We start from the raw sequence: 21,740 nt of genomic DNA on the forward strand, positions 1-21,740 counted from the left end.
CAGGCTGTGCAGGAATGGCCTAGGCCTATTGGTTTGAAATCGATACAGAGGTTTTTGGGTTTCGCCAATTACTACAGAAAATTCATAAAAAAATTTTCTAGTATTGTCAAACCTCTGACTGATCTCACCAGGAAAGGTGCTGATGCGGTTCAGTGGTCTTCTGAGGCCATTGAAGCTTTTGTGTATCTCAAGGAGAGGTTCACCTCTGCTCCCATCCTTATACAGCCTGATGTTACTAGGCCGTTTTTGGTTGAGGTTGATGCTTCCTCTGTGGGGGTTGGCGCAGTATTGTCTCAGGATAACGGGGATGGATTACATCCCTGTGCCTTTTTTTCAAAAAAATTTTCGGAGACTGAACTGAATTACGATATTGGTAATCGGGAATTATTGGCTATTAAACTCGCATTTGAACACTGGCGCCACTTCTTGGAAGGTGCGGAATTTCCCGTTCAGGTTCTTACGGATCATAAAAATCTGATATATCTTGATGCTGCCAAGCGCCTGAATGCCCGTCAGGCTAGGTGGGCACTGTTTTTCTCACGGTTTAATTTCTCCGTTACTTACATCCCTGGTACTAAGAATGTTAAGGCGGATGCCTTATCTCGCAGTTTTTCTCCCATAGTCGGTGCTGAGAAAGAGGAAAACATTTTACAAGAAGGTGTTGTGATAGCTGCTTTAGACTCCGTTTTGGAAGATGAGATTCTTAAAGCTCAGGAGAATGCCCCATCTAACACTCCTCATGGGAGGTTGTTTGTGCCTGGGACCTTTAGGAGAGATTTGTTTGTTGAGTGTCACGAATCTCGGTTGGCAGGTCATCCCGGAATCTCTGAGACCAAGAGACTGGTGGGTCGCAGTTTTTGGTGGCCTGGATGGCAGAAGGAAGTCATTAAGTGGGTGCGCCAATGTACTATATGTGCTAGATCTAAGTCCTCACATACTCCTGCTGCGGGGTTGCTTTGTCCTTTGGAGGTCCCCAGTGCTCCTTGGACACATTTGGCTATGGACTTTATAACTGACCTTCCCCCCTCTGAGGGTTTTACTGTCATCTGGGTGGTCGTGGACCGTTTTAGCAAGATGTGTCACTTGGTTCCCTTCGTCAAACTGCCCTGCGCTAAAACTCTCGCTAAGGCCTTTGTCAAGGAAATTGTCAGACTTCATGGCGTTCCTACTGACATTGTTTCTGATAGGGGTCCTCAGTTCGTGGCTCGTTTTTGGCGTGCCTTTTGTGACAGGTTGGGAATTCATTTGTCGTTTTCGTCCGGATATCATCCTGAATCTAATGGCCAGACAGAAAGGAAAAACCAGGATGTTGAGCAGTTCTTGCGGTGTTTTGTGGCAGACAATCAAGAGGGGTGGTCTGAGTTTCTGCCACTTGCCGAATTTGCTCTGAACAATCATACATCTTCTTCTGCTGGTTGTTCGCCTTTTTTTTGTTGTTCTGGGAGACATCCGTTGTTTGGGTCGTTCTCCAAGTTGGGATCTGCCGTGCCTGAGGAGGAGAATTTTTCCGGTGATTTGGAAAGAGTTTGGACGGATGTGCGTGGTAATCTTCAGGAGGCCAACAGAAAATCTAAAGACTACTTTGATAGGAAACGACAGGAGGTTTTGTTCGCTGTTGGTGACATGGTTTGGTTGTCCTCTAGGAATCTGCGGTTGAGGATTCCTTCTAAGAAATTGGGTCCCAAGTTTGTAGGGCCCTTTAAGGTGCTTCAGGTTGTCAACCAATCTGCTGTTAGGTTGGAGGTTCCTACCTCCTGGAGAATTAATCCGGTCTTTCATGTCTCTCTGTTAAAAAAAGCTGTTGTGTCGGATGGTGACGCCTCTGCCTCTGTTCCTCCGGTGGTGGAGGACGGGGAATATGAAATTTCTCGCATCCTTGACTCTAGACGGTATAGAGGTAGTTTGCAGTATCTTGTGGCCTGGAAAGGTTTCGGACCCGAGGATAACTCTTGGGTGAGGTCAGATGATGTTTCCGCGTCCAGACTTATCAGAGCGTTTCACAGGAGATTTCCTGATAAGCCTGGTCCTAGGGGATCCGGAGGATCCTCTTAGAAGGGGGGGTACTGTTAGAACCTTGCTCTTAGGTTTTTTTTCCTTTGCTGGTCACATGACTTTGTTGGCCTATTTAATCCTGCTCCGCCCTTCTGGCTTTGCTGGACTTCATTGTATATCTACTTTATAGCTAGCCTGTGCTCTGTATCTAACTCTGTTAGTTTGCTTGGTCTACGGACCTCTATGTTCTATCTATTTTGTTTGTTCGTCTGTCTGCTACTATTTCTGTTAGGAGGTGTCCCATATTCCTCCCAGTCCTTAGTACTTGTAGGGATTCCCTCCCCACATCTATAGGTCTTCGTACAGACTAGATCAGGACTTTAGCAGGTCTGATCGCAGGATCAGGTTCCCTGTTACATCGTAGGGATTCAGCTGAGTCTTATAGTAGGGACAGATCTCCTCTCTTTCCTTAGCTTTGGTAGCAGAACATAACATTGACAACTATGAGAGACAATTACCTTTCACAACTGGTTCAGGACCCAACAAGAAGGGGGGCACTGCTAGACCTAATATTAACCAATAGGCCAGACCGCATATCAAATATACGAGTTGGGGGTCACTTGGGTAATAGTGATCACAAAATAATAAGTTTTCATGTATCTTTTAATAAGATGTGTAGTAGAGGGGTTACAAGGACACTAAACTTCAGGAAGGCAAAGTTCCAACGGTTGAGAGATGATCTTAGTGTAATAAACTGGGACGATATCCTGAGACATAAAACTACACAAAGCAAATCGGAGACATTTATTAGCATCCGGAATAGGAGCTGTGCACAATATATACCCTATGGGAATAAACATGCTAGAAATAGGAGGAAACCACTATGGCTAAATAGAGCTGTAAGGGGCGCAATAAGTGACAAAAAGAAAGCATTTAGAGAACAAAAGCAAGTAGGTAGTGATGAGGCATTAAATAAATACAGAAAATTAAATAAATTCCGTAAAAACCAAATCAAGGCAGCAAAGATTGAAACAGAGAGACTCATTGCCAGAGAAAGTAAAAATAATCCCAAAATATTCTTTAACTACATAAATAGTAAGAAACTAAAAAAATGATAGTGTAGGCCCCCTTAAAAATAGTCTGGGTGAAATGGTGGATGAGGATGGGGAAAAAGCCAATATCCTAAATGATTTTTTTTCAACAGTACACAAGAAAATCGCATGACAGAAAACATGATCAGTGATGACAAAAATTCTCCATTAAATGTCACTTGCTTAACCCAGCAGGAAGTACGGCGGCGTCTAAAAATCACTAAAGTAGACAAATCCCCGGGCCCGGAGGGGATACACCCGCGAGTACTGCAGGTATTAAGTAACGTATTAAGTAACGTATTAAGTAACGTCATAGATAGACCATTATGTTTAATCTTTAAAGATTCCATAATAACAGGTTCTGTACCACAGGACTGGCGTATAGCAAATGTGGTGCCAATATTCAAAAAGGGAACAAAAACCGAACTTGGAAATTATAGGCCGGTAAGCTTAACCTCTACTGTGGGTAAAATCCTGGAGGGTTTCCTAAGAGATGCTATACTAGAGTATCTGAAGAAGAATAACCTCATGACCCAATATCAACATGGGTTTACGAGGGACCGTTCCTGTCAAACTAATCTGATCAGCTTTTATGAAGAGGCAAGTTCCGGACTGGACCAAGGAAATGCAATGGATGTTGTGTATATGGACTTTTCAAAAGCTTTTGATACGGTTCCACACAAAAGGTTGATACATAAAATGAGAACAATGGGGAGAGGGGAAAATATATGTATGTGGGTTAAGAATTGGCTCAGTGATAGGAAACAAAGTGTGGTTATTAATGGAAAACACTCAGACTGGGTCTCAGTTAACAGTGGAGTACCACAGGGGTCAGTATTGGGCCCCCTTCTTTTTAACATATTTATTAATGACATTGTAGGGGGCATACAGAGTAATATTTCAATATTTGCAGATGACTGTAAACTCTGCAGGGTAATCAATACAGAGGAGGACAATTTTATAGTACAGGAGGATCTATTTAAACTAGAAGCTTGGGCTGATAAATGGCAAATGAGCTTTAATGGGGATAAATGTAAGGTAATGCACTTGGGCAGAGGAAATAAAATGTATAATTATATGCTTAATTGTAAAACACTGGGCAAAACTGTAACTGAAAAAGACCTGGGTGTATTGGTGGACGACAAGCTCACGTTTGGTGGCCAGTGTCAGGCAGCTGCTGCAAAGGCAAATAAAATAATGGGATGCATTAAAAGAGGCATAGATGCTCATGAGGAGAAGATAATTTTACCTCTATACAAGTCACTAGTGCGACCACACTTAGAATACTGTGTACAGTTCTGGTCTCTGGTGTATAAGAAAGACATAGCTGAACTAGAGAGGGTGCAGAGAAGAGCGACCAAGGTTATTAGAGGACTGGGGGGTCTGCAATACCAAGACAGGTTATTAGAGGACTGGGGGGTCTGCAATACCAAGACAGGTTATTAGAGGACTGGGGGGTCTGCAATACCAAGACAGGTTATTAGAGGACTGGGGGGTCTGCAATACCAAGACAGGTTATTAGAGGACTGGGGGGTCTGCAATACCAAGACAGGTTATTAGAGGACTGGGGGGTCTGCAATACCAAGACAGGTTATTACACTTGGGGTTATTTAGTTTGGAAAAACAAAGGCTTAGGGGTGATCTTATTACTATGTACAAGTATATGAGGGGACAGTACAAAGACCTTTCTACTGATCTTTTTACTCTGAGGCCTGAGACGGGGACAAGGGGGCATCTTCTACGTCTGTAGGAAAGAAGGTTTAATCATAATCACAGACGGGGATTCTTTACTGTAAGAGCAGTGAGACTATGGAGCTCTCTGCCGCATGATGTTGTAATGAGTGATCCACTACTAACATTTAAGAAGGGCCTGGACGCCTTTCTGGAAAAGTATAATATTACAGGTTATATATACTAGATTCCTTGATAAGGCGTTGATCCAGGGAACTAGTCTGATTGTCGTATGGAGTCGGGAAGGAGTTTTTTTCCCAATGTGGAGCTTAGTGTTTGCCACATGTTTTTTTTTTGCCTTCCTCTGGATCAACATGTTAGGCTATGGGTTGAACTAGATGGACTTAGTCTTCCTTCAACCTTAAAAACTATGTTACTATGTAATGCTGGAGATACCAGGGATGCTGACATAAGAAGAGGCTGGTCACACTGCTGACAACTTTGTCTATGTGATCTAATAATGGAGATATCAGGGGTGCTGAGGTAAGAAGAGGCTGCCGTTTATTGTTGTCTCAACATACAAGACATCAAACGTTTCGGCCCCTCCTGGGCTTTTTTTAATAAAATTTTATTGAAAAGAGCCCAGAAGGGGCTGAAACGTCTGATGACTTGAATGTTGAGACAACAATAAATGGCTAATTATTTCTCATGTGAGTGACGGGAACCGACTGGGTTTGATCTGCATTTCATCCATGTGCACCACAAGAATCATACGGAGTGCTGACTAGCCTGCCTTTTCTCTGACTTAAAAAGAGGCTGCTTACACTACTGCCATCCTAGCTGATCTAATACTGGAGATACCAGGGATGTTAAGGAAAGAAGAGGCTGCTCACACTGCTGTCCATCCTGTCTATCTGATCTAATACTGGAGATATCAGGGATGCTGAGGAAAGAAGAGGCTGCTCACACTGCTGTCCATCCTGTCTATCTGATCTAATACTGGAGATACCAGGGATGCTGAGGAAAGAAGAGGCTGCTCACACTGCTGTCCATCCTGTCCATCTGATCTAATACTGGAGATACCAGGGATGCTAAGGAAAGAAGAGGCTGCTCACACTGCTGTCCATCCTGTCTATCTGATCTAATACTGGAGATACCAGGGATGCTGAGGAAAGAAGAGGCTGCTCACACTGCTGTCCATCCTATCTATCGGATCTCGTAGTGGAGATATTTTTGCAACATTATTTTAGTTCTTTATTTTTCTTTTTCTACCCTAAAAGATTTCAGTTTATTTTTCAATTGAATTGTACAGATTATAGGTGACCTTAAAGGTGGAAAAAGTTCTGAACTGATTCTTCTTGCTATGTTTTTTTACGGGACAAAAGCCTAGCATTATAACAGAGATGTGTAGACTTTTTATATCCACTGTATTTGAAGAAATGGGTTGTCCAGGACTACCTTAGGATAGGCCATTTATATTAAGTTAGGGGAATGTACTCTTCCCACGCTGTTTGAAGGGGCTAGGGCACTTTAGATAGCAACATATTCCCTTTTATTGCTTACCAGACACAGCTGTATTTTTCATAGTGGCTTTGCTTGGTATTACAACTCATTATATATACAGTTAGGTCCATATATATTTGGACAGAGACAACATTTTTCTAATTTTGGTACTAGACATTACCACAATGAATTTTAAACAAAACACTTCAGATGCAGTTGAAGTTCAGACTTTCATCTTTCATTTGAGGGTATCCACATTAAAATTGGATGAAGGGTTTTCGAGTTTCAGCTCCTTAACATGTGCCACCCTGTTTTTAAAGGAACCAAAAGTAATTGGACAATTGACTCCAAGGCTATTTCATGGACAGGTGTGGGCAATCCCTTCGGTATGTCATTCTCAATTAAGCAGATAAAAGGCCTGGAGTTGATTTGAGGTGTGGTGCTTGCATTTGGAAGGTTTTGCTGTGAAGTAAACATGCGGCCAAAGGAGCTCTCCATGCTGGTGAAACAAGCCATCCTGAAGCTGCAAAAACAGAAAAAACCCATCCGAGAAATTGCTACAATATTAGGAGCGGCAAAATCTACAGTTTGGTACATCCTGAGAAAGAAAGAAAGCACTGGTGAACTCATCAATGCAAAAAGACCTGGGCGCCCACGGAAGACAACAATGGTGGATGATCGCAGAATAATCTCCATGGTGAAGAGAAACCCCTTCACAACAGCCAACCAAGTGAACAACACTCTCCAGGAGGTAGGCTTATCAAAATCCAAATCTACCATAAAGAGAAGACTGGATGAAAGTAACTATTGAGGGTTCACTGCATGGTGCAAGCCACTCATAAGCATCAAGAATAAAAAGGCTAGACTGGACTTTGTTAAAAAACATCTAAAAAAGCCAGCACAGTTCTGGAAGAACATTCTTTGGACAGATGAAACCAAGATCAACCTCTACCAGAATGATAGAAAGAGAAAAGTATGGCGAAGGCGTGGTACAGCTCATGATCCAAAGCATACCACATCATCTGTAAAGCACGGCGGAGGCAGTGTGATGGCTTGGGCATGCATGGCTGCCAGTGGCACTGGGTCACTAGTGTTTACTGATGATGTGACACAGGACAGAAGCAGCCGAATGAATTCTGATTCAGACCAAATGAGAATCAAGAGCTCAAAGGAAATGCCCAAGGAGCTCAGAGACAGAATTGTGGCAAGTCACAGATCTGGCCAAGGTTATAAAAGAATTTCTGCATTACTCAAGGTTCCTAAGAGCACAGTGGCCTCCATAATCCTTAAATGGAAGAAGTTTGGGCCCACCAGAAGTCTTCCTTGACCTGGCAGTCCAGCCAAACGGAGCAATCGTGGGAGAAGAGCATTGGTGAAAGAGGTAAAGAAGAACCCTAAGATCACTGTGGCTGAGCTCCAGAGATGCAGTAGGGAGATGGGAGACAGTTCCACAAAGTCAACTATCACTGCAGCCCTCCACCAGTCGGGCCTTTATGGAAGAGTAGCCTGACGGAAGCCTCTCCTCAGTGCAAGACATATGAAAGCCTGTATAGAGTTTGCTCAAAAACACATGAAGGACATCCAGACTATGAGAAATAAGATTCTCTGGTCGGATGAGAGGAAGATAGAACTTTTTGGTGATAATTCTAAGCGGTATGTGTGGAGAAAACCAGGCACTGTTCATCACCTGCCCAATACAATCCCAACAGTGAAACATGGTGGTGGCAGTAGCATGCTATAGGGGTGTTTTTCAGCTATAGGGACAGGACAACTGGTTGAAATTGAAGGAAACATGAATGCGGCCAAGTACAGAGATATCCTGGATGAAAACCTCTTCCAGAGTGCTATGGACCTCAGACTTGGCCGAAGGTTCACCTTCCAACAAGACAATGACCCTAAGCAGACAGCTAAAATAACAAAGGAGTGGATTCAGAACAACTCTGTTACCATTCTTGACTGGCCCAGCCAGAGCCCTGACCTAAACCCAACTGAGCATCTCTGGAGAGACCTGAAAATGGCTGTCCACCAACGTTCACCATGCAACCTGACGGAACTGGAGAGGATCTGCAAGGAAGAATGGCAGAGGATCCCCAAATCCAGGGGTGAAAAACTTAATTCCCAAGAAGACTCATGGCTGTACTAGCTCAAAAGGGGGCTTTTACTCAATAATGAGCAAAGAGGCTGAATATTTATGACCATGTTATATTTCAGTTTTTCTTTTTTAATATATTTGCAAAAATTTCTACATTTCTGATTTTTTTTCAGTCAAGATGGGGAGCAGAGTGGACTTTAATGAGAAAAAAAATGAACTTTTTAAAATTTAACAAATGGCTGCAATGAAACAAAGAGTGAAAAATTTAAAGAGGTCTGAATACTTTTCGTACCCACTGTACACCATCCACAAGTGCCACCTCCCGCTTTTGAAATTGTTGTGGACACGAGGGAAGTGTCCAGCGACCCACTTCAGCTACTGTGACATCATTTTCTGATGCCAGTGAGACTACATACCCCAGCTGGCCCTTCTGCAACATCTGGGGTCTCCCCAGTGGCCCAACACACTAATATTAAATATTATGATAGGCCATTGAAGTTCCAGATCAGTGAGAGAGAATTTGATTGGTTATAAAAGTCCAATTCTAAGATTACAGACGCTCTTGTCCACCCTTGACAATCCTCTTTTTTTTAGCAGGTCCCCAATGTTGTGGTAATCAGCATGAAAAAATTGCCAGCTCATGTTCATTCCATGTACGCAAATGCAGCTATTTGTAGTTTTTCCTTTTAATTGGGCAAATTGACATGGGTTTTCTGTAATGGACAGTCTATAGCAAAAAAAAACATTCTCAAAGTGATCAAAATCAACTTTTAAAGATTATTGATGGTGTCTGAAGGCAAAAAATAGACTTCAGAACCTGAATGTCTCCAAAGACTTAGTGCTGCAATACAATGATAAATATACATATACTGTACATATCGACATAATACAGTCAAGTGCTAAAACGGTTGGCATGAGTTCTCAAGAGGTCTACATTTCTCCAGGAGGTCACACAGTAGAGTTTGCCGGGCCTCTCATGTGAATGGTCTGATGCCGTACCAGATGTGAACTTCGAGAAAAGGACTTTCCACATTCGGCACAGGTGAATGGTCTTTCTCCCGTATGGACCTTCTGATGTCTCACCAGATGTGAACTGTGACCGAAGCATTTGCCGCATTCTGTGCAGAGATACGGTTTCTCACCGGTGTGGACCCTTTGGTGGATGATGAGGTTTGAGCTGCTGATAAATCTTTTACCACAATCATTACAGCCATATGGCCTCTCTCCCGTGTGGACCCTTTGGTGCATGACCAAGTAAGACCCACTTATGAAGCTTTTTAAGCAAGTTTTGCAAGTATGAGGCCTTTCTCCCGTATGGGTCCGTCTGTGGACAATCAGGCTAGCGTTTTGGGTGAAGCTCTTTCCGCACTCTTTGCATACGTAAGCTTTTGGTTCTGTCTGAGTCCGTTTGCTTATACTTTTGTCCGAAGCGCATGTGATATGTTTCCGGCGTCTAATGCGGCTGCCCCCAATTTCTCTAGTAGGAGTCAAACGGATATCATGTTTGACTGAGTTTCTTTCCTCAGTATGGGCCTCTTTGTGCGCAAGAAATTCTGTAGGTTCCTCAAAGCAGTCACCACATTCACCACATGTGTACACTGCGGACGTCAGCTCCGTCTGGTCCTCCACAGTCTCCGAGCTGTCATCTTGCTCCTCGGTGAGTGCTAGGTCTTCCAGTTCTTCCATATTTGCTGGACTTTCTCCAGCCATGGTCTCCTCAGTTGTTGATTTATCCTGTTTCTTACAGGCTCTTGATGAAGAAGATCTCCTTGTATCTGTAAGTGACCGGTTCGGATAACGGCACCCATCGTCTTTTCCTTTGATATCCCCTGGCATAAATATACAAATTTTATAAAGAAATTGAACATCTAATATATGAAAACTTTGTTTCTATTCTCCAAGTTACAAGTGCTATAGTTTATAACATTTACACTAAATTATAGGAACCGCACACAATCCCTGCAATCACTGATCGCCTACTTCCTCCACCTGGCCTCCGCTGAAATATTAACAATACACGTAAATAATAAAATGAAAAGCTATGCCGCTTTTGAATTTTTGTCTGAGTTCCTCATTCTTTTTAATATCTCGGCTTGATCTATAGAGACGTTGAAACTGGAGAGGAAGTGTTTGCTGTGTATGTCCGTACCTGAGAGGGGCCTTTTTCTTCTATGTCTGTATAAGTCGCTGTTCACACACAACTCTTCTCCGCGATGAATTTTAGGCACGGTCTCTGGTTTCACATACAGGTAACCTAAGAAAGATGACATATATTGAGACAGGTATTGCCCATACCTGGATATCCCAAGACTCCTGGGCTGAAAGGGGGTGTAAAGCCTAAAAGCAGGCATTCCAAGGTGGCTCAGACATATTAGCAGCATTCCTTAGTGTGGTTAGAGCATATACAGTACAGACCAAAAGTTTGGACACACCTCATTTAAAAAATTTTCTGTATTTTCATGACTATGAAAATTGTACATTCACACTGAAGGCATCAAAACTATGAATTACCACATGTGGAATTATATACTTAACAAAAAAGTGTGAAACCACTGAAAATATGTCTTATATTCTAGGTTCTTCAAAGTAGCCACCTTTTGCTTTGATGATTGCTTTGCACACTCTTGGCATTCTCTTGATGAGCTTCAAGAGGTAGTCACCGGAAATGGTCTTCCAACAATCTTGAAGGAGTTCCCAGAGATGCTTAGCACTTGTTGGCCCTTTTGCCTTCACTCTGCGGTCCAGCTCACCCCAAACCATCTCGATTGGGCTCAGGTCTGGTGACTGTGGAGGCCAGGTCATCTGGCGTAGCCCCCCATCACTCTCCCTCTTGGTCAAATAGCCCTTACACAGCCTGGAGGTGTGTTTGGGGTCATTGTCCTGTTGAAAAATAAATGATGGTCCAACTAAACACAAACCGGATGGAATAGCATGCCGCTGCAAGATGCTGTGGTAGCCATGCGGGTTCAGTATGCCTTAAATTTTGAATAAATCCCCAACAGTGTCACCAGCAAAGTCCCCCCACACCATCACACCTCCTCCTCCATGCTTCACGGTGGGAACCAGGCATGTAGAGTCCATCCGTTCACCTTTTCTGCGTCGCACAAAGACACGGTGGTTGGAACCAAAGATCTCAAATTTGGACTCATCAGACCAAAGCACAGATTTCCACTGGTCTAATGTCCATTCCTTGTGTTCTTTAGCCCAAACAAGTCTCTTTTGCTTGTTGCCTGTCCTTAGCAGTGGTTTCCTAGCAGCTATTTTACCATGAAGGCCTGCTGCACAAAGTCTCCTCTTAACAGTTGTTGTAGAGATGTGTCTGCGGCTAGAACTCTGTGTGGCATTGACCTGGTCTCTAATCTGAGCTGCTGTTAACCTGCGATTTCTGAGGCTGGTGACTCGGATAAACTTATCCTCAGAAGCAGAGGTGACTCTTGGTCTTCCTTTCCTGGGGCGGTCCTCATGTGAGCTAGTTTCTTTGTAGCGCTTGATGGTTTTTGCAACTGCACTTGGGGACACTTTCAAAGTTTGCCCAAAATTTCGGACTGACTGACCTTCATTTCTTAAAGTAATGATGGGCACTCGTTTTTCTTTACTTAGCTGCTTTTTTCTTGCCATAATACAAATTCTAACAGTCTATTCAGTAGGACTATCAGCTGTGTATCCACTTGACTTCTGCACAACACAACTGATGGTCCCAACCACATTTATAAGGCAAGAAATCCCACTTATTAAACCTGACAGGGCACACTTGTGAAGTGAAAACCATTTCCGGTGACTACCTCCTGAAGCTCATCAAGAGAATGCCAAGAGTGTGCAAAGCAGTCATCAAAGCAAAAGGTGGCTACTTTGAAGAACCTAGAATATAAGACATATTTTCAGTTGTTTCACACTTTTTTGTTAAGAATATAATTCCACATGTGGTAATTCATAGTTTTGATGCCTTCAGTGTGAATGTACAATTTTCATAGTCATGAAAATACAGAAAAAAAATTTAAATGAGGTGTGTCCAAACTTTTGGTCTGTACTATATGAGTCCCGTTTTTGGTTTCACCCCTCTATAGCCAATCTTCTCTAAGGTCAGTTCCAGATTGTAAAAGGACTATCCTCTATACATAGCACACAAAGAGAAGAGTAGATTATTCTCTCCCTAGTCTTATTTACATACATAGAAAGTCATTATACAACAGAATTGAGCAGTGTAGATGTGGATCCAGCACTAGGGTGAGATAAAATATTTGCTAGACACAACAGCAGTGTTTCACCATGTTTATGCCTCCGCCTTGCTCTTTCTGTGCAGCTACCCTCTCCTCCTCTCCTCCTCTCCTCCCTGCTCTATAGACTTTTATAGGCAGCAGCTGTAACCTGATCTTTCAGTAAGCTCCAGAATTGAGAAGAGTAGATGTGGATCCCGCTCTGGGGTGAGATAAAATACCTGCTAGATGCAACAGCAGCGTTTCTGCATGTTTGCGCCGGTCTTGCTCATTCCGTGCATGTTTCCTCCTCCTCCTCCCTGTTCTATAGACTTTTAGTGGCAGCAACTGCAACCTGATCTCTTAGTGAGCTGATAATTCATCTTTATCAACATTTTTTAACTTTGAATTGAGCAATCTGCATGATCAGTGGCAAATAAAATAGATTTATCTGTAATAAGGTTTATTTTAATGTTTTTTATCATTAAAAGACTATGGTTAATCATTTCTGATAAATTATACAATACAAAAATTTTGTAAGGAGATATTAAAAAATGTACGCAGTATAACCACAGCATAATACCATTAGTCTGGTGTCAATGGGACCTCAGAAAACCGGGTAAGGAGTCTTTCATCTTAGCTCAATCCTATGTTATGGGACTGAGCTGCAATACCTTTGAGGGACACAATGCGACCAAATCACTCACGTTGTGCTGCAATGTAGCTATTTAGCCCCATGATGTGTAGCCATAGACTTAAATAGGACATTCTGGGAAACTTCATGATATAAAGGAGACCAAAATGTAAAACCTTTCTCAAATATTTATAACTATGAAAATTAAAACTTCTCACTAATTTAGTAAAAATAAAAGATTTAGCCCTTTCAGAGATGGAGGCAGAAATTGGGCTCTCCACTGTCTCACTATCTTGACAGATTTGTGAGACTTCTTGCCTCTGAGCTGGGTGAAAATACTACGTGTGGGGCAACACTGTTTAAAGAGAGAGAAGATCTATGTTGGACTCATTATTCAAACTGGATGTAGTGAGATATAAAGAAAAGTAAGATGGGTTCCTGTATATTGTGAAGCATCAGAGTGAGGATGAGGCTAGAAGAGGTAACCTTACACAGCTCCTTACTGTGTCTGCTGTGGGCTTTGTGTGTACTCAATGAATGTTTCAAATAGACCTTTAGAAGCAGCTACGTCCTCCTGTAGCATCGGCGTCCCTGCCCTCTGCTAGGCAGGGACGCCGTCCCTCTCACCTCCGCGCTCCTCACGTGGGTCCCTCCAGCGCTCCTGTCTCTGTCGGCGCAGCAGCGTCTCTGCCCCATGTCAGACAGGGACACCGTGTCTCTCGCCCCCGGCTCTTGGCGCGGCTTCTCCCTGCGCTCCGTTCCCTGCTGTGGCCGGCGCGCGTTCCTCCTCCAGCAGAGTGCTTAGGGCGTGCGCGCACTCCCCCCCCGCTTAAAGGGACGGCGAGCGTCTTCCTAAAAAGTCCCCGGCCAATGGCCAGAGGACTTCCCACATTTAAGGCACCTCCTCCAAAATGGAGGTGTCCGAGCAACAGTTGTCGCACTGTGTCTTCACCGCTGATTCAGCCCTCAGGTCCCTCTGCTAGCCTGACTAGTCCAGCCTGATTCCTGCCTGTCACCTGTCTGCTACCTGGAAGCACCTGCCAGCTCCCACTGAGTTTATCTACCTGCTTATCCGGAAGCGCCCGTCAGCACCTGCCGCGGCTATCTACCTGCTTATCCGGAAGTGCCCGCCAGCACCTGCCGCGGCTATCCACCTGCTTACCCAGAAGCACCTGCCAGTACCTGCCGTGTCTATCTGCCCGCTGGGTTGAAGGTACCTGCCGTCTACCCAGAGACTGTCCCCGTCACTTGCCGTGACCACCAGCTTGTCAACCCAGAGACTGTCCCCGTCACTTGCCGTGACCGCCTGCCTGGCTACCCAGAGACTGTCCCCGTCACTTGCCGTGACCGCCTGCCTGGCTACCCAGAGACTGTCCCCATCTCTTGCCGTGACCACCTGCCTGGCTACCCAGAGACTGTCCCCGTCACTTGCCGTGACCGCCTGCCTGGCTACCCAGAGACTGTCCCCGTCACTTGCCGTGACCACCTGCTTGTCAACCCAGAGACTGTCCCCGTCACTTGCTGTGACTACCTGCTTGCCTTCCCTGGGAGTCACCCGTTTCCTTACAAGGACTTCCCCTTTGTATTGCAGCTCTGAGGTTCCACCTCCCGGACCCTTTACAGTTTGCTCGGGCCATGGAACCCGGTGGCACCCAAGCTCCCTCGCTCTCGGACCTATGCCATGAACTATCCCGTCAGAGGTCCCAACAGGAGTCCATCCTGAGCCACCTGCGTAATGTTAACTCCCGCCTGGACACACTGACTGCCTCATCGGGACCTGCTTCCAGTCACACGACTCCTACCCCGGCAGCGTCGCTGCCCATCAATACCATGGCATCCCTTCCCGGTCCCCGCCTATCCACCCCGCCTCATTTTGGTGGAGACCCCGGTCTGGCACGAGGCTTCATTAACCAGTGCACCCTGCACTTCGAACTTTTGGCACACCAATTCACCTCCTACCGGGCAAAGTGGCATTCATCATGTCCCATCTCACTGGGGAGGCACTGGCTTGGCTAAATCCGCTATGGGAGAGAGGAGACCCCCTGGTGTCCAACCTGCCAGCCTTTCTCACGGCTTTCCGGAAAGTCTTTGACGAACCTGGACGAAAGACCTCATCCGCCTCCTCTCTGCTACGCCTCCGCTACGTCTCACCGTGGGCCAATATGCCATACGTTTCCGTACCCTTGCTTCCGAGCTTGCCTGGGATAACGAGGCCCTGGTGTCCATCTTCTGGGAAGGCCTATCCGGCCGGATTAAAGATGAACTCGCCGGTCGGGACATTCCTACCTCCCTGGATGACTTAGTAACACTTGCCACCCGGATTGACATCCGGTTCTAGGAGCGTACCAAAGAGGTCACCCGTGAGAGGAGGTTTCCCCGCCTTGCTCCCACTTTCCAGAGACCCGTCTCTTCCTCTGTAACTCCCCGGGCGCACTCGCCAGAGCCCATGCAGGTCGTCCAGACCAAGATGGTCAAGACACGTCAAGAGTCACGCCGTGCCGAGGGGAGCTGTTTCTACTGTGGCAGTAAGGAGCACCGGATCCGTTCCTGCCCGGAGAGGCCGAGAAACGCCAGAGTCTAGGATCGCTCGGAGAGGTCGTCCTAGACAAAAGTAAACCCCCTCCATCTCTGATGCTGTCGGTCTCTATCATCTGCGGGGAGAACCGCTACTTTTAACTAGCTCAACTAGATTCTGGAGCTGCCGGAAACCTCATTTCCCAGTCCCTGGTAGAGAAATACCGCATTCCCACTAAACCTTTGGCTGAACCCTTATCTGTCGCCTCCGTGGATGGAGGGCTCTTACCACTAACCATCCAACTCATCACCGAACCCATAACTCTGCAGGTGGGAATGCTGCACTCTGAGAGGATCTTCTTCCATGTTCTACCTGGACTCTCTCACGCCCTTTTGTTAGGCCTTCCTTGGCTCCAGAGACATGCACCCGTGCTGAATTGGCAGACCGGAGAAGTCCTTCGCTGGGGGCAGGACTGTCATAAGACTTGTTTAGTTCCTGTTCGTCCTGCTCGTCCTTCTCCTACTCCAGCCAATCTACCCGGCCTACCGGTTCCTTATTGGTCTTATGCTGATGTTTTCAACAAGAAAGAAGCAGAGACATTACCCCCCCATAGACCATACGATTGCCCAATCGACCTGGTACCCGGCGCTACTCCACCCCGTGGGCGTATTTACCCATTGTCCGCTGCCGAGACCCGGGCCATGTCTGAATATATCGAGGAAAATCTGGCCCGGGGATTTATCCGGAAATCTACCTCCCCGGCGGGAGCAGGCTTCTTCTTCGTTAAAAAGAAGGATGGCTCACTCCGTCCCTGTATAGACTATAAAGGTCTTAACCAGATCACGGTGAAGAATAAATACCCCCTTCCGCTCATTCCTGAATTATTTGACCGTCTGAGGGGTGCCAGAATCTTCACCAAGCTGGATCTCCGTGGGGCGTATAACTTGGTCCGTATCCGCCGGGGGGATGAATGGAAGACGGCGTTCAACACCCGGGATGGCCACTATGAATACCTCGTAATGCCCTTCGGCCTCTGTAATGCTCCCGCCGTCTTTCAAGAGTTGGTCAATGACTTCTTCGTGACCTTCTCTACTCCTGCGTGGTGGTGTACCTGGACGACATCTTGATCTTCTCTCCGGATCTTCCCACACACCGGAGGGACGTTCGTCAGGTCCTGCTCAGGCTCAGGCAGAACCACCTCTACGCAAAATTTGAGAAGTGCCTCTTTGAGCAGTCCTCGCTTCCATTTCTGGGCTACGTCATCTCCCAGACCGGCCTACGAATGGATCCTGAGAAACTTTCTGCCATCCTGAAGTGGCCCCGACCGGAGGGTTTGAAGGCTATTCAGCGGTTCCTGTGCTTCGCCAATTACTACAGCCTCTTCATTCCGCACTTCTCTTCAAGGACTGCTCCTATCTCCGCGCTCACCCGTAAGGGCGCTAGTCCCAAAGAATGACCGCCCGAGGCTGAAAAGGCCTTCCTTTCTTTGAAACAAGCTTTCTCCTCCGCTTCTGTGCTGCACCGTCCAGACTGCAACAAACAATTCTTCTTAGAAGTAGATGCTTCCTCCTCCGGAGCCGGAGCGGTGCTCACCCAAAAGTCGCCATCCGGGAGAATGGTAACCTGCGGCTTCTTCTCCAAACTCTTCTCCTCGTCTGAGCGCAATTATTCTATAGGAGACCGAGAATTGTTAGCCGTTAAATTGGTACTGGAGGAGTGGCGCTACCTGCTTTAGGGGGCTCTTCACCCGGTAATAATTTATACGGACCACAAAAACTTGGCTTACCTCCAGAGTGCCCAAAGACTTAACCCGCGCCAGGCCCGGTGGTCCTTGTTCTTCGCCCGCTTTGATTTCATTCTTCATTTCCGCCCGGCAGACAAAAATATCAAAGCCGATGCCTTGTCTTCGATCCTTTCTGTTCTCCGATCTAGAGGAGGAGCCTAAGCACATCATCGACCCCGCCAAGGTAATGCAAGTGGCTCCCTTGGATCTGAATCGTCTTCCACCTGGTAAGACGTTCGTGACAGTACCTGATCGAGAGAAGGTTCTGCACTGGGGACATTCGTCTAAGCTAGCCGGCCATGCTGGCCAAAAGAAGACCCTCCAGCTTATTGCCTGGCATTACTGGTGGCCTACCCTGTGCAAGGACTTTATCTCGGCCTGTGCGTCCTGCGCCCGCAACAAGGTTCCTAGACATCTGCCAGCCGGCCGCCTTCTGCCTCTTCCCGTACCTGCTGCCCCGTGGCAGCATATAGCCATGGACTTTATAACGGATCTCCCTGTCTCTGCTGGTTGTACGGTCATTTGGGTGGTCGCTGATCGCTTCTCTAAAATGGCTCACTTCATTCCCTTGCCAGGTCTTCCGTCTGCGTCTGAGTTGGCTAAGGAGTTTATTCATCATATTTTCCGTCTCCATGGTCTTCCTCTCCACATCGTGTCCGATCGAGGGGTTCAGTTCACCTCTCGCTTCTGGAGAGCCACGTGTAAACTGCTGGGGGTCACCTTGGACTTCTCTTCTGCTTATCACCCACAGTCCAATGGTCAAGTAGAGCGGATCAACCAAATCTTAACCAGTTACCTCAGGCACTTTGTTAATGCCCACCATTCCGATTGGGTGGATCTTTTACCGTGGGCCGAATTCTCCTACAATAATCACGAGAGCGAATCCTCTTCCAAATCCCCGTTTTTTACAGTCTACGGCCAACATCCCCGGATCCCGTTTCCCGTCTCCGCCTCGGTGGACAACCCGGCCGCGGAATCTCTTGTTAGCGAGTTCTCCACCATTTGGGAGAGTACCAGATCCGCACTTCTTCAGTCCTCCGAGCGGATGAAGAGACAGGCTGACAAGAGATGTCTGGATCCGCCCCAATTCCGTCCTGGAGATAAGGTCTGGCTCTCGTCCAAATTTGTCCGGCTCAAGATTCCTTCCTACAAGTTAGGGCCCCGGTTCATCGGCCCACTGGAAGTTATCAAGCAAATCAACCCGGTGGCCTATAAATTGAAACTCCCGGCCAACTTGCGGATCCCCAACTCCTTCCATGTATCTCTCCTCAAACCCGTGGTACTTAACTCTTTTTCCAAGTCTTCAGATACGCCTCCAGCTCCGGTTTCCGCTGAAAACGAGTTTGAGGTAGAGAGCATTCTCGCCACCAAGAGGGTAAGAGGAAAGACCTTTTTTCTAGTGGATTGGAAGGGGTTTGGTCCTGAGGAGAGAACGTGGGAGCCCCGGGAGAACATCCATGCCCCGCTCATCCTTGATAAATTTCTTTCTGGCCTAAAGAGGAGGGGGCGTAAGGGGGGGGTACTGTAGTATCGGCGTCCCTGCCCTCTGCTAGGCAGGGACGCCGTCCCTCTCACCTCCGCGCTCCACACGTGGGTCCCTCCAGCGCTCCTGTCTCTGTCGGCGCAGCGGCGTCTCTGCCCCATGTCAGACAGGGACACCGTCTCTCTCGCCCCCCGGCTCCTGGCGCGACTTCTCCCTGCGCTCCGTTCCCTGCTGTGGCCGGCGCGCGTTCCTCCTCCAGCAGAGTGCTTAGGGCGCGCGCACGTGCACTCCCCCCCCTTAAAGGGACGGCGCGCGTCTTCCTAAAGAGTCCCCGGCCAATGGCCAGAGGACTTCCCACATTTAAGGCACCTCCTCCAAAATGGAGGTGCCCGAGCAACAGTTGTCGCACTGTGTCTTCACTGCTGCTTCAGCCCTCAGGTCCCTCTGCTAGCATGACTAGTCCAGCCTGATTCCTGCCTGTCACCTGTCTGCTACCTGGAAGCACCTGCCAGCTCCCGCTGAGTTTATCTACCTGCTTATCCGGAAGCGCCCGTCAGCACCTGCCGCGGCTATCTACCTGCTTATCCAGAAGTGCCCGCCAGCACCTGCCGCGGCTATCCACCTGCTTACCCGGAAGCACCTGCCAGTACCTGCCGTGTCTAGCTGCCCGCTGGGTTGAAGGTACCTGCCGTCTACCCAGAGACTGTACCCGTCACTTGCCGTGACCACCTGCTTGTCAACCCAGAGACTGTCCCCGTCACTTGCCGTGACCGCCTGCCTGGCTACCCAGAGACTGTCCCCGTCACTTGCCGTGACCGCCTGCCTGGCTACCCAGAGACTGTCCCCGTCTCTTGCCGTGACCACCTGCCTGGCTACCCAGAGACTGTCCCCGTCACTTGCCGTGACCGCCTGCCTGGCTACCCAGAGACTGTCCCCGTCACTTGCCGTGACCACCTGCTTGTCAACCCAGAGACTGTCCCTGTCACTTGCTGTGACTACCTGCTTGCCTTCCCTGGGAGTCACCCGTTTCCTTACAAGGACTTCCCCTTTGTATTGCAGCTCATAGGTTCCACCTCCTGGACCCGTTACACCTCCTATAGTAAATTAACCCTTTAGGAGCAGCTGTGTCCTCTTTTTTAATAGATAAAGAATTTTGAAACAAATATGTCCTCCTTTCTAAACAACTGTATCCAACTCCTATATCTAGACTGTGTATTTCAGATGTACAACGTTAAGTCCTGTCTTTTGGCAGTAGGTGAGGAACATTTTTGCCTGACTTATGTCCTGCTGATTCGCAGAATATTGGAATGTATTAATGTCTGGTGTTTCCCAGAGAAGATAATCTCACAAAATTCTGTGCTCACTTTGGTTAAAATGAAAGTATAACCTGAAACCTGGTAATACTACTGACAAAATCATCAAGTGCCTTCAAAACAGCATCAATTCTTCTAGGTACACTTGGACAAAGTCAAGAATTTTGTCAGATTATAGTCAGGTGTATGATTAACCAAATATACCAAACAGGTGATAATGATCATCATTTTCATATGTAGGTTGAAATTCAGGCATTAACTGAAGGTGAGGTTATGGAAGAGAGTTTGATGTCACAGGTCGTATACCATGGCAAGACCAAGAACAGTGACGAGACAAGGTAGTTATAATGCATCAATGGGCAATGTTGAGGACTGTAGACACAGTGGTCGGCCGTGGAAACTTAGTGTAGCGGATGAAAGTCACATCATTCTTACTTCCTATCAAAATCGGAAGGGGTCATTGTCGGGCTTCAGAATAATTTTGGAGCCCATCAGGCGCCTTTTTGATGGTATTTTATGATTTGTAAGTACCTGCCTGGATTTCTCAGCATTGAGGACACCAAGAAATGGGTAAGGTTGAGGACTATATACAAAGTGGCCGGCCGAGAAAACTTAGTGCAGCAGATGAAAGTCACATCATTGATACTTCACATCGGAAGATATCCAGCAGTGCCATCAGCTCAGAATGGGCAGCACCCAGTGGAACCCATATACTGTTCGGAAAATTCTGGTCTTCATGGAAGAACTGTGGCCAAAAGCCGTAGCTTCCACATGGAAACAAGGCCAGATGGCTCAACTATGCACAAAAACATAAGAACTGGGGTGCAGAAACAGTGAAGCACGAAGGAGGGTCCTACTAGTTTGTGGCTGCTTTTCAGCAAGTGGAGTTTGGATTTGGTCAGAATTAATGGTGTCGTCAATGCTGAGAAATACAGGTAGATAATTATCCATCATGCAATACCAACAGGAGGCATCTGATTGGCTGCAATTTTATTCTGCAGCCGGACAGCAACCCCAAACATCCAGCCAATGTCATTAAGAACTATCATCAGTATAAAGAAGAACGAGGATTTCTGGAAGTGATGACCCGGCCCTCGCAGAGCCCCACTCTCACATCATCCCGTCTGTCCGGGATCACATGAAGAGACAGAAGGGTCCGCACAAGCCTCATACACAGAAGACCTGGGGTCAGTCCTCCAAGATGTTTAGAACAACCTGAGTTCCTTTAAAATCTGTGTTCAAGAACCTAGAAGGATGGAAGAAGGTAAAGGGCGGTGACACCAAATATTGATGGGGTTGGCTTTTGTTCATCCACTTTGCATTTTGCTAATTGCTAAAAATAAACTATGAAAACTTCTATTTTTGATAGTAGCATTTTTTCCACAAGCGTCTAAGACTTTTGCACAGTACTGGCATATTTACGAGACGTCTTATAATTTCATCTACCGTCACTTTTTGCACTTTTTTTCA

At 46.6% G+C, this 21,740-nt stretch overlaps 1 protein-coding gene across 5 annotated transcripts in view; it reads right to left on the reverse strand.

Annotated features, from left to right (window-relative positions):
- Positions 1–2,783: 2,783 nt before the first annotated feature.
- The window catches only part of LOC141152751 (uncharacterized), a 55,770-nt gene continuing 36,813 nt past the window's right edge, over positions 2,784–21,740 (reverse strand). For all 5 annotated transcript variants that reach the window (XM_073637394.1, XM_073637396.1, XM_073637392.1 and 2 more), the window contains 2 exons: positions 10,499–10,603; positions 2,784–10,178 (listed from right to left, as the gene is read on the reverse strand). In XM_073637394.1, the coding sequence (XP_073493495.1) occupies positions 9,298–10,178; positions 10,499–10,603 (986 nt within the window). In that variant the 3' untranslated portion in view covers positions 2,784–9,297. The remainder of the gene's footprint in view (positions 10,179–10,498; positions 10,604–21,740) is intronic.

This window comes from Phyllobates terribilis, unplaced genomic scaffold (assembly GCF_046119375.1).
Source record: "Phyllobates terribilis strain yellow unplaced genomic scaffold, ASM4611937v1 Scaffold_6__1_contigs__length_29720123, whole genome shotgun sequence".
Lineage (NCBI taxonomy): Eukaryota > Metazoa > Chordata > Amphibia > Anura > Dendrobatidae > Phyllobates > Phyllobates terribilis.